At 38.7% G+C, this 12726-nt stretch overlaps 1 protein-coding gene across 3 annotated transcripts in view; it reads right to left on the bottom strand.

Moving 5' to 3' along the window:
- CUBN (cubilin) overlaps window positions 1-12726 on the bottom strand; it is a 250170-nt gene that overhangs the window by 112941 nt on the left and 124503 nt on the right. For all 3 annotated transcript variants that reach the window (XM_036023812.1, XM_028507866.2, XM_036023821.1), the window contains exons 32-34: window positions 4413-4572; window positions 2368-2481; window positions 165-275 (exon numbers count right to left, since the gene is read on the bottom strand). In XM_036023812.1, the coding sequence (XP_035879705.1) occupies window positions 165-275; window positions 2368-2481; window positions 4413-4572 (385 nt within the window). The remainder of the gene's footprint in view (window positions 1-164; window positions 276-2367; window positions 2482-4412; window positions 4573-12726) is intronic.

Below are 12726 nucleotides of genomic sequence, written 5' to 3'. Positions count from 1 at the left end.
GAATCCTGGTTTCTTACTATCTAATTATCTTTACTTGGTTTATACTGCTCTCCTTTTTTATTGGAAACATTCTAACCTTGAATGACAGCATGCACATATGCAAGAATATAAATAAAACCCAGAAGAGGCCACAGATAGAGACGAGAGAGCACCAGCCACAGTACCTCGGAGGGGTGCATCATCATAATTGCCATCCAAAATTTCTAAAAAGTCCTCAGTACATGTCGTGCTGCTTTCAAGTCCAAAGTGGGTGAAGGAGAGGGTGACATGATTGACTGTAAGAAAAAGAGAAGTCTGTTTAATAAAGTCCTGGCCAACAAAACATACAGGGAGAGAAATTTTGCCTCTCATGATTTCACACATGGGTTCTCCAGCAGGGAGCAATGAATGGGCAGATTTGCACAGGAGCTGAGGGGATGAGGAGGAAAGTGACAACTGTCCTGCTGGAAGGTGTCCTCTGAAGAGTAACAGAGGCCACATGTTTGAAAATGTCTACAGAATCTGAAACACTAGTAAAGATGAGGACTCATAGGTAGTTTTATCCCATTGACTATGGGGAATAGTTTACTGGAATAGATAGTCTTTACACATCCCTCTATCAGCCATAACTATGTTCTTCTCCTAAGTAGTTTTCTCAATAGAATAGTTTCTTAAATCATGGTTCTTTATGTATGCTTGTAAATAAGACACTCTTTTCTCCCTGCCACACATATCCTAGCGAGCACTGTCAGTTTTCCTTTAAGCCCAGGGCCCTCAGGTTTCAGAGTCATTTATGAAGAAAGCTTTGACAACAGTGAGGTGACTGGGGAAGCAGGGATAAGGGAGATAAAGGCAATGAAAAAAAATACCCCACCCCCAAAATAATTAAATAAATAAATAGAAGGAAAGCTTTGGCCCTGGCTGGCGTAGCTCAGTAGATTGAGCTCGGGCTGTGAACCAAAGTGTTGCAGGTTTGATTCCCAGTCAGGGTACATGTCTGGGTTGCAGGCCATGACCCCCAGCAACCGCACATTGATGCTTCTCTCTCTCTCTCTCTCTCTCTCTCTCTCTCTCTCTCTCTTTCTCCCTCCCTTTCTTCTCTAAAAATAAATAAATAAAATCTAAAAAAAAAGAAAGAAAGGAAGCTTTGAATTACTTGCTCAACAGCAAGTACCAGGGTATGTCTTTCAGGGTCCCTAGTCTTCAGAATAGGGTTTGTCCTGGTTGCTGCCTTTGAACCAATGAGATCTTTCATCTAAATGCTTTACAGCTCATTATAAATTATCCCCAGGTGCAGAACAGCTGGTTCAAGGGGTGGTGGTGGGGCCTCTTTACCTAAGTTAAGGTTCAGTTTCTAGAGGGCTGGCAACCACTTCAGGGAACCATGCTCCAGGCTGCAATTGGCTAAGGACTATATTGCCAACCTCCAAATCATATGCATGTCAGTACACATACCCATTTTCTAACTCTTAACATCCCTAGGAACAGCATTGTGGCATATTTAAGCCAAACGTCATTTTTTAGATTACCTAATGGGGCCTCATTAGCTTAAGTGACTTCCCTATTATCACATAGGTCATTAATTGTAGATTGGAATAGAGAGCTTAATGCCTTTCTCACATTATATCTGAAATCATAAATTCTTCCTGAAAACCTGAAGGAAACCTGAAAGGCAGGGCTCATCTGAAACAAGATTTATAACAGCCCTGGGGCCACCTTCTTTGAGGTCACTTTGCTTTAGTCCTTCAGGGTCTCCTCAAGTTTGTAGTCTGTAAAATGTCAACAGCAATCCTTACCACCAGATTATTACCAGGGCAGAAAATAAGATTCTAGGATTTCAATAACAACATAATGTAAGTGCTCATTAAATGTTTCTTCCAGGTCCATGCTGAAATTTTTTTTTTTAATGCATGCACCGCAGGAGAGACCAGGTTTTATAAGATCCATACACTTATGGCATTGCTTCCCCAAATCATGGCACTAATTTCTAGTCTATGGTTCTTATTTATTTATTCATTTAGCAATTGTTTGGGGGCATATGTGTCAAAAACTATTTATTTATTAATTATTTTTGCTTACCTCCAATCTCACATGCTTGTTAATGTAGCAAGGTTATAGGGTTGGTTTGTTTTTCTCCCTTTGTTAGGCCTTGAAACTTAAAACAAACTTTAAATTAAGAATACAAGATAAAATAACTCCCCTATCCAGTTAGGAAATGCTTGTTCTTGAGCATAGCAGGAACTGGGACTTCCAAAAAAAATAAATAAATAAAAAAGAGGAAGGCCATCAATTGTTCCCTCAGAGGAGATAAGAACATTAGTCATTGACAGATTTTCCCACAGGCACCTCCATCCTGGATTCCCTTTCTTCTTTATTTTTGTTACTTACACGGAGGCTGAGCCTGAATTATCCAGCTGCAGTTCTGATTGTGTGGATACTTGGCAGGGAACAATGGAGAGGATATTGTGCCCAGTGAGTTGGTGAGGATATAGCCTCCGCAGACTGAGGAACACACAAACACACACGTGTTATATACTTTTGATGTCCACTTACTATGCACAACCATTATTTGATGAATGAAAACATAATTGCTTTTTTCTTATTTCCGAAATTCAGACCAAGGAAGTAATCTGCCAAGGAAGCTGCACATAAACCATGAGAAAATGGGAATGCACTGCACATTTATAACAATATTCTTCAATTACAGGAAGTGAGGAGTGACACAGAACAACAGATTAAATGGCTATGAATTGACTGAATCACTGCAACAAAACCCTGGCATTGATTCACTTACTCTGCCTTCTCATAAATTATATGTATAGAAATAATCTGTTTATGAACATTTTTTTCTAGAAAAATCAATATACAATTGAGCAAGACTTTACCAAGAGATTATCAGAGAAGTGCACAACTCTAGGGAAGTAGAGGAGGTGCGAATCTGCTGCCAGCCAAAGTGTAAAAGGAGTCTCATGGAAGAGACAGTATTAAAGGGGAGTTGGGGCTCTGGCTGGTGTAGCTCAGTGGATTGAGCGTGGGCTGCGAACCAAAGTGTCGCAGGTTCGATTCCCAGTCAGGGCACATGCATTGGTTGCAGGGCACAGCCCCTAGCAACCCCACATTGATGTTTCTCTCTCTCTCTCTTTCTCCCTCCCTTCCCTCTCTAAAAATAAATAAATAAAATCTTTTTTAAAAATCATTAAAAAAATAAAGGGGAATTGGGGGTGAAGGAGGTCGTTTTGGGGAAGGCAACCTGAGCAAAAATCAGAGGGCGGAACAGATTGCATGTACCCAGGCTTGGCTGAAGCATGTGGCACTTGGGGGATGTTGGAGGTAACACTGAATAAAAGATCAGGGCAAGTACCTGGGCCCTTGGGTAACATGTGGAGGAGCTCGGGCTCCACTCCCTAGGCTGTGCGGTGCCGGGATGGATAGTGCCACTTTCAAAGGCATGATCAGAGCAAGGCTTTTGAGTGGACTTTAAAGGAAAATGGGGAAGAGTATTGGGGACTTTTTTTTTTAACTCTAAAGCAAAGCATAAGCAATTAATTAAATGGGAAAAAATGTGTTCAGAAACTTTTCTTTCTTTAAAGGCACACAGAGTGATTGATTTATGCAGTTTGTCTGGCTCCAAAGTATGCAGTATGTCTTTGGGAGACCTCAGTCCAGAAACTATCCCTAGCCAGAGTTCTTTTACAATAGAATGCAAACAAGGGCACTGAAACAGACAAACGGCTAAGCAAACTAAACTTATTTGAAAGGACAAGGACATCTGAATAAAAATCAGAGGCCTGTTGAAACTGACCAACAACCCTTCCTGTTCTGGGTCTGTCTCCAACAATGGGACAAGGGGTTCATGTCTAAAAATTACCAGATAAAAGCCAATGGGTATAAAGGTCTAGTAGGAAGACCTAGAAAGTGGTGATTTAAAAAACAAAAACAACAGAAAACAACCTTGACAGGCAGACAATGGTAGGATTCAGAATTGTGGGCAACCCCTGCCTCGAGGGTTAGAATCTGACTCTATAATACATTACAAGCAAGTCTTGTAATTTATAGAGGCATATTTCCTTTTGGCATATAACCTTGGTTAAACACTAGGTAATTTACATATGGATAAATGAATTTGGATAGACATTTTTTTAAAAGTCATATCTCTAGTATTAAAGCCACTTTTAAGTATTATTCTGAAAACTTGTTTGAGAGCTATAGACTTGGGAAGGAAGTTAGCACCAAGTTAGACAATGGTAAAATGAAAGGATCAATCATTGGAATAATTGCAAATCATAGTTCCTTGGTTCTAATATTTAAGTTGTTGTGTAATAAGTAGAGAGCTGGGACCAATTTCTAAGGCTAGGTTTCCCTTTAGTGTAGCACCAGGAGAGGCACTTAAGGACAGAAGGCCCGCACCTCTAAGAGACCTACCCGGTACCTACTTTGCTGGAAATGAGCTCGGAAGCCCTTGCTCTGTCTAGAAGGGCCAGACTGAAATCTCACAAAGAGGCTGTTCCCTGAAGAGGTGATGGGGTTAGTCAGCTGCTGTCTTCCACACACACGGGCAAGGCGGGCAGTTGTGGGGGTTAAACCATCGTATGCCTACAAAGAAAGACAATAGAGAAAATAATGGAGTAATGGTCCAGAAATTTACACTTAACATCCATGGGCTATCTGCACATGGGTGAACTAGTGGAAAACCACACATTTGCCAGATTGAGTGCTTTATTTTGTTGTCATGTCACACAGTTCCACGGGAGTGTCTGGGGCCATTTCTAGGGACACACCAGGGATTTCAGTAGGAGCGTCTCTGACAAAACCACTATTAGAGCTCTGGATGTCTTTATTAAGGCCATCGCTTTGACAGACCTCCTTCCTCCTCCGACTCCACTGCAGTCATGTCATAGGCCAAACCCACAACATGTACTGAAAATGTTTGATGCAAGAATGAATACAGGAGCAAATCAGTGAAAACTAATGATAAGTAACAATCATTTTCAGAAAACCAACATTTGCTAGTACTTTTTGTCTTTAGAGGATTGTGCGCAAGAAGCAAGAGAATGGCAGGATTCATTAAAATGATATAGTGATGTGAGTTTCATTTAGAAAATTACCTCAAAAAGTAAGAAAATAGATTGGTCTCTGTGTCTGTTCAGTATGTATGATCCTGGGACGAGGTGACCTCCCATACTTACCAATGGGATAGAGTTTACATTACGTGCACTCAAAATTGCTGTATTGGTTTGAGAAATTGAAGCTTGCTCATTTTCTTGGAACTCTGTGTGTCCAAGTGAAATTTTGAATGCTCTTCTGTGCAAACCAGTGGTAAATGAGTTCTTTTTCTTTGGGTGATTATAATAATAGCAACTATTCATTAAGTGCTTACTATGTGCCAGGAACTGGATTCAGCCCTTCACATACATTAGCCCATTTTTTCCCTCCCAAGAATCCCTCCATTTTTAACAAGAGGACAACTGATACACAAAGAGCCTAAGTATTGTGGCCAAGTCACACAACTCCTGAGAGGGAGCAGGTGACACTGAAACTGACGGCAAAGCTCCAGAGCACAGATTGAAACTCTCGTTGTGTCCAATGCAAGGTAAGCAGAAGAGATGCATAAACTGGCCATCCACCACAGGGGGATTAAAATATACTGTTTCATTCAAAATAAATTATCATTTACATCTAAAAGGAAAGTCTTGGAAAAAATATAAAGTTCAGGGATTTAATACAAGGAAGGGCCATGCCAATGACTTTAACTATCTAGTGATGATTATCATCTACGTTCTCTTTAGCACGAGTACAATTGGCAGGCTATTCTCAGTTGAATTCATACAAGTACGCAAATCAAACATAAGATAATTTTTAACTCACAAGGGGCTAAAGATTTTAGAGTGATAATTTTTAAATAACTGTGGTTCTGAAACAGCAATTCTTTTTTTTTACTTTTTCTTTTTTTACTTGATGTTCAAATTTTAAATCTATATATCCAATAAATAAAACATTAAAATTAATTTTAAATGTTCAACATTTAAAGATGGATTAAACTCTAAATTACATTTTCTTAACCAATTCAAAATATACTTTCCATCTAGTATGACTGCTTTTTTTGGAACATGTTGGACACTAAATAGTAGTTGAAATAACATATGAAACATCATTACAAAATATCTTATGACATTTACACTTCACCCTACTTTCAATATTACCATCACTGATGTAATTAAAGACTTCTTTATCTCTACACTTGGTTTTCTACTTTCCTAAGGTTATACCTATAACAACCTGTGATTTCAATAATGTTATGTTAATACTACCTTGCCTCAGAGACTACCTTCTGGAGCACTGGGGGTTACAAGGTCTGGCAACACACCAATGATTCTTGGTCGAGACTACTTGAACAAGACTGCTTGCTCCTCTTAAGGTGACTTGTTTGTTTTGAACAACATTTCTTAAACTCTAGTGGAACACTGGGGTTCTGTGAGGTTTACAGACACCCCCACCAAGCAGCAACAACACACTCATTCAGAGGACTTTCACCAGTCTCCTTTCTTTCTCCCTAAATTCAGAGCTCTAGTGAGTAAATAGACATTATTCCTTGTCCTTTAAAAATTACCTTTTTTTTCTATGAATGATTGCAATCCCCTCAAGGCAAATAAATGGATGGATGGATGGATGGATGGATGAACAAATGAATGAATGAAAGCAGTGAGGTAAAAAGTTAAGGCTGGAAACTTAAGAAAGTCACATGAATGAGCCAGTGCCTGGGGATCCTTGGGGAGCAGCATATCTTCCAGGGGGTCTATATGTTTTCCAGCCCCCACCCCCATCTTCTACAGACCCTGGAGTTGCAGGACCTCTGTTGAAATTCACATGGCTTAAGCTTTTCTTCATAGGGAATGGATCCAAGTTAGAAGGTTTCCAAACGTCCCTGAATCAAAAGTATTTACCAATGGCACCCTAATTGACCAAGAATTGTACAAGCACTATCACAAACATCCTAACTTAGTACTCATCACCACATGACTTTTCTCTTAAATAAACAGAGACTTAACAATGTGCTAGCTATTAAAGTATTGTCTTGACCCTGTGGAAGCTAGTGACAATGAGAGCTAGTGATGCAAGGGTCAGGAACTCATTTCTCCAAATTATTTTCCTTTTAAATCCTCTCCTGATTATATATTTATTCATTTTTTTAGAGAGAGAGGGAGGGAGAGTGAAAAAAAATCACTGAGAAAAACATCAATTAGTTGCCTCTCATATCACACGTGCCATGACCAGGAGTCAAACTCGCAACTTTTTGGTATGTGGGACAATGCCCCAACTAACTGAGCCACTAGACAGGGCTCTTTCTCCAAATTTGACATTATATCATATTATTTCTCTTTGAAATGCTTTTGAGAGTTATTAAGTTATATATACCTAATTGTTACTATATAAAAGTACAACACCACTGGTTACAAGAAGATGATTGATTTTTTTTAACAGTCTGGAATAACAAGTCTTTTATTTCAAAGTGTTGGTAACACTTTTAATATCAAATCAATTTAAGTTTTATTTTTTAAATTATAAGAAAAATGCAAGAAAGAAAAAATGGGAAACCTTGTTCCTATTTATTAAAAATTCTAAATTCAAGAAAATTATCAATATGCACTTTTCCTTACTTCCATTTAGTGCCTAACATAGAGCTAGCAAATCATATTACTATTGGCTACCCATATAACATATTCATATGACTTACAGATATATAATTCTTACTTAAGTCTACTTCCAAGAGTTCTCTTGGCCTGGGAAGTGATTTTCTGGTCTGATGCTAGTAAAATAAAATTTCAAAGTTGAATCCACAAAAGAAAAAGTGGTCACCGTCCCTGGGAGTCATAATTATAGGGGCTCTGAAAGCAGGCAGATCTAATTACGTGGTAACCTAATTTCTACAAAAAAATGTTGGTGTCTTCAAAAGGATCCAGAGTTCTGTGAAATTTCCCGATACCAGCATACACATTTACAGTATCAAAAATAGGAGCCTTTGTAAAAGAAGCGAACACTCCATGCCAAAACCAACAAAAGTCTGATGTTCAAATAAGTAAGTGAATAACATATATAAGATCTGTGGCCTCTAAGAACAGAGGATAAGTTTGAGGAAAACACTCTCCCCTGTCTCATGGGCTAAAGCATATGAATGCATAGCAGGTACGACAGTGGGTATAAGAGGCTATTCACAGTGGGAAAGAGGTCAGTTGGGGCTGCTCTCTGGGCAGGCTTTCTACATTCGGGCCCCAAAGGGCAGCGGAGGGGGTCCAACCACAGGGCACAGGCCAGGCCTCACAGGCCGCTCCCAGGTGCCTTCTCACTGACTGCACCAGCCTGTCGCCCACTGTGAGAGAACATGAAAGGCAGAAGGTGGGTGGAGGACAGCAGACCAGTCCCCAAGGCCCAGAGTATTCAGAACACATGACATTTACCGTGCTGTCAGGAGCCCTCCATACCCTAAGCCGATGATTGTCAACCAGTGTGCCACAAGAATTTTTCAAACATGCAGTACCTAACAATTCAGTCAGGGGCACTGACCTCTTGTCCTTTAGACTGTCAGATAAACAAAAAATGACAACAGCCAGCACATTGATAGCTGTACAGTATGAATGAATCAAAATTGTACCTATTTTTTGGTGAGATAAAAAAAAATAAGTATTTTTGTGTGATACAGGAATTTAGTAATTACTTTCTATGTGTCATGAGATGAGAAATGTTGAAAATTGCTGCCCTAAGCTCTGGCCAGAAGTTAAAACTAAGCCAATCGTTTATGAATTTTAACACTGATGCTTTAAAATCTTAAGGAGATTTGAGTAAACGTCAGCCCTTTTCTAAAGTGCACATGTCATCTCCAGGATAAAGTGATATGGGGACGAAAACCACTTAAGAGACTAGTATCCCCCTCTGAAGAGATTTATAGAAGCCTACAGTCAGAGCGCTAAGAACTGGTCATTTGAGAAAATAAAGGAGTTAAGTAAAAGGAACACCTTACCTTGCTATACACTTAATGATGACAAAAATATGCATTATTTTACAGTATGCATTATTCAGCAGCTGATGCCAGAATTTTTAAGTATATTTTATTGATTATGCTATTACAGTTGTCACATTTTCTTCTCCCCTTTATCCTCCTCTCCAGCATACCCCCTCCAGCATTCCCCTACCCCTTAGTTCATGTCCATGGGTCACACATATAAATTCTTTGGCTTCTCCATTTCCTATACCATTATTAACCTCCCCCTGTCTGTTTTGTACCTACCATTTATGCTTCTTATTCCCTGTACTTTTTCCCCATGCTCCCCCTTCCTGCTGATAACCCTCCATGTGATCTCAATTTCTGTGATTCTGTTCCTGTTCTAGCTGTTTGTTTAGTTTGTTTTTGTTTTTTAGGTTCAGTTGTTGATAGTTATGAGTTTGTTGTCATTTTACTGTCCACAGTTTTGATCTTCTTTTTCTTATGTAAGTCCCTCTAACATTTCATATAATAAGGGCTTGGTGATGATGAACTCCTTTAACTTGACCTTTTCTGGGAAGCACTTTATCTGCCCTCCCATTCTAAATGAAAGCTTTGCTGAATAGAGCAATCTAGGATGTAGGTCCTTGCCTTTCATGACTTTGAATACTTCCTTGTAGCCCCTTCTTGCCTATAAGGTTTCTTTTGAGAAATCAACTGGCAGTCTTATGGGAACTCTTTTGTAGGTAACTGTCTCCTTTTTTCTTGCTGCTTTTAAGGTTCTCTCCTTATCCTTAATCTTGGGTAATTTAATTATGATGTGACTTGGTGTGTTCCTCCTTGGGTCCTACTCTTTGGGACTCTCTGAGCTTCTTGAACGTGCATGTCTATTTCCTTCACCAATTTGGGGAAGTTCTCCTTCATTATTTTTTCAAATTAGTTTTCAATTTCTTGCTTTTCCTCTTCTCATCCTGGCACCACCATGATTCAGATGTTGAGATGTTTAAAGTTGTGCCAGAGGTTCCTAAGCCCCTTCTCATTTTCTTGAATTCTCATTTCTTCATTCTGTTCTATAGATACAGTATGCATTATTTAAAAGCTGATGCCAGAATTAGAGAGAAAATGTCTTCATTTAGCAAAGCACCTTCACAGACTCTCAGAGAATGAATGTGAGATAAATTTATTTTTATTTTTTGTTTTATTATTTATATTTTTTATTTTTATTTTTATATTATTGTAGACAAATTTCTCTCCTCACTATCCTCCAGCTTCCTAATCTGAAAATGGGATGGACATGAGTACATACCTCATATTATTCATCAGAATTAAATGAGTTAAAAGATATAAAGTGCTTAGCGTAGTTCCTAGCACACTGTTTGTACTTAACAGATATTAGCCTCTACTATTAAAGTGAAACAGAAGGCTAGCTAAATTGCTATTTAAGAAATGAATAAAGCTTTGGAGGGAGAGAACTGGAAATCTATGGAGGCAAACACAGACAGTCTCAAGGGGGAAGGTTTTTCCGGTAATGTGGATGAAACAGGAGCCTGAGCAGGAGACACAATCCATGGAGATTACTCAGCTGGGACTGTGGGACTTGCAGCTTCTGACTTGGCTCCAATGATTCATGCCCTCATGTCATCTCCTCCCCGGCATGTGGAATGGGCCCAGTGACTTGGCTTCTAATAAATAGATTGCAAATGAAAGTAATAGGATGCCACTTCCATGATTAGGTTATGAAACTCTCCCTCCTGCTGGCACTCTCTCTTCTACTCCCCATTGCTTGCTTGGATGAAGCAAGCTCTGTGGTATGAGATGCCCTCCAAGAGGCCAGCATGGCCAGGAGCTGAGGGAGGGAGGCCCCCAGCCAGCAGTCTGCAGGGAATTGAATCCTGCCAAAAACCCTGTGAGTGAGCTAGGGAAGACTCAGGTGGGCCACACTTGGATTCCTGACACAGAAACTATAAATGCTGCTGTTTTAAGCTATTTAGTTTGGGGATAATTTGTTATGTAGCAATAGATAACTAAGATGAGGGGCATGAAATGTGGTATTGAGGAAGAAATTAACAATGAAACAAGTCTAATAAAACATTTTCATTCAACTGTTATGCTGCTTTTTGCACAACCACGTACCAGTACCTAAAATATTTAATGAAAATCAACTACACAAAAGAGTCTCAAGAGAGTGGTATTTTGGAAAAATAAATAAAAGGTGTGTAAATTCTAACTTTCTCTTAATAAAAGGCAGGGAAAAAAGAAATGGCCATAAGAAGCAAGAGACAGATGACTTCAAATTTTAACAGTGGCAATAAAGGGAAATCTGAGTGACCACCTCCCCTTTCTCTTCACTTCTCCATATAAGAATTCCTGAAAATATTATGGGGGTGATACGTTTCCCAGACTGCTGAGTCTCCTTTGCTAATAGAATGCCTATTATCAAAAAGTCAACAAGTAACAAGCATTGGCAAGAATATGGAGGAAAAAGCCATATGCACTATTAGTAAGAGTATAAACAGTGCAGCCACTATGAAAAATAATACGGAGGTGTCTCAAAAAGTAAATATGGAATTACCATATGACCCAGTAATTCCACTTCTGGGAATTATCCAAAGAAAACAAAAGTGCAAATTTGAAAAAATATATGCACCCCAGTGCTCATTGCAGCATCATTCACAATAGACAAGATATCGAAACAACCTAGGTATTCATCAATAGATAGATAAAGAAGTTATATATATATATATGAATATTAAGGCAATATATTAATATAGTCAATAATAGATATAATGGAATATTATTCAGAAATAAAAAATAAAAAAGAATGAAATCTTACCATTTGTGACAACATGGATGGATCTAAAGGGTACTATGCTAAGTGAAATGAGTCAGAAAGAAAGACAAGTACTGTATTATTTCACTTATATGTGGAACCTGAAGAAAAACGAAACAGAACTAAAGTCACAGATACAGAGAACAAGCTGATGGTCACCAGAGAGAAGGACAATAGAGGAATGGGTGAAAAAAGGTATAAAATAAATGCCATGGGGATGTAGTGCATGGCCCAGGGAATGTGGTTGGTACCACAATAACCTTGTATGGTGACAGATGGTTACTAGACTTATTGTAGCAAACATATCATGAGGCCTAAAGTGTAAAATAACTATGTTTTACACCTGAAACTAACATATTATTGTGTACTGACTATATTTTAATGCAAAAATAGCCATGAGAATCATAAGCCCCCATTCTCTTGGCTCCCTCCGGGATGGGGCAGGGGAACCGTGTTAGTGTGGGCCTCACGTAGGGCTGCACTGTCATCTTAGCAATTTCTTTCCTTTAGTAAAAAAGAACTTGACGCAAATACAGCAAAATATTAATATTTGGCAAGCCCAGACAGTGGGGTGTCTTCGTTCCTTACATACTTTACATGCATTATGTAAGCTGGACTTTTCTGTGTACTTAAAATATTTCATAATAGAGTTTTCAATAAAGAAAAGAGAATTTATATAGAGGAAATAATAGAAAATGTAGACTAAGATTCACATATAAATATGCTCTTCATAGCACTTTTATAATCAGAAGAAAAAGCTTAGATGTTTATCTAAATGGCAAATAATAAGCTAATGGCTAACTGAATTCTGGTATGTTTATATAATTGATTATACAGCCAAAGATAATATTTTTAAGAAGAAATGTATTAAATAATGCTAAGTTAAAAGGCATGATACAACATGATGTGCGGTATCACCCAAGCCATCTGTGTTTGCATATAC

The sequence above is a fragment of the Phyllostomus discolor genome, chromosome 1 (assembly GCF_004126475.2).
Source record: "Phyllostomus discolor isolate MPI-MPIP mPhyDis1 chromosome 1, mPhyDis1.pri.v3, whole genome shotgun sequence".
NCBI lineage: Eukaryota > Metazoa > Chordata > Mammalia > Chiroptera > Phyllostomidae > Phyllostomus > Phyllostomus discolor.
Note: the sequence above shows the minus strand (reverse complement) of the source record. Positions and strands in the feature narration are given on the sequence as shown.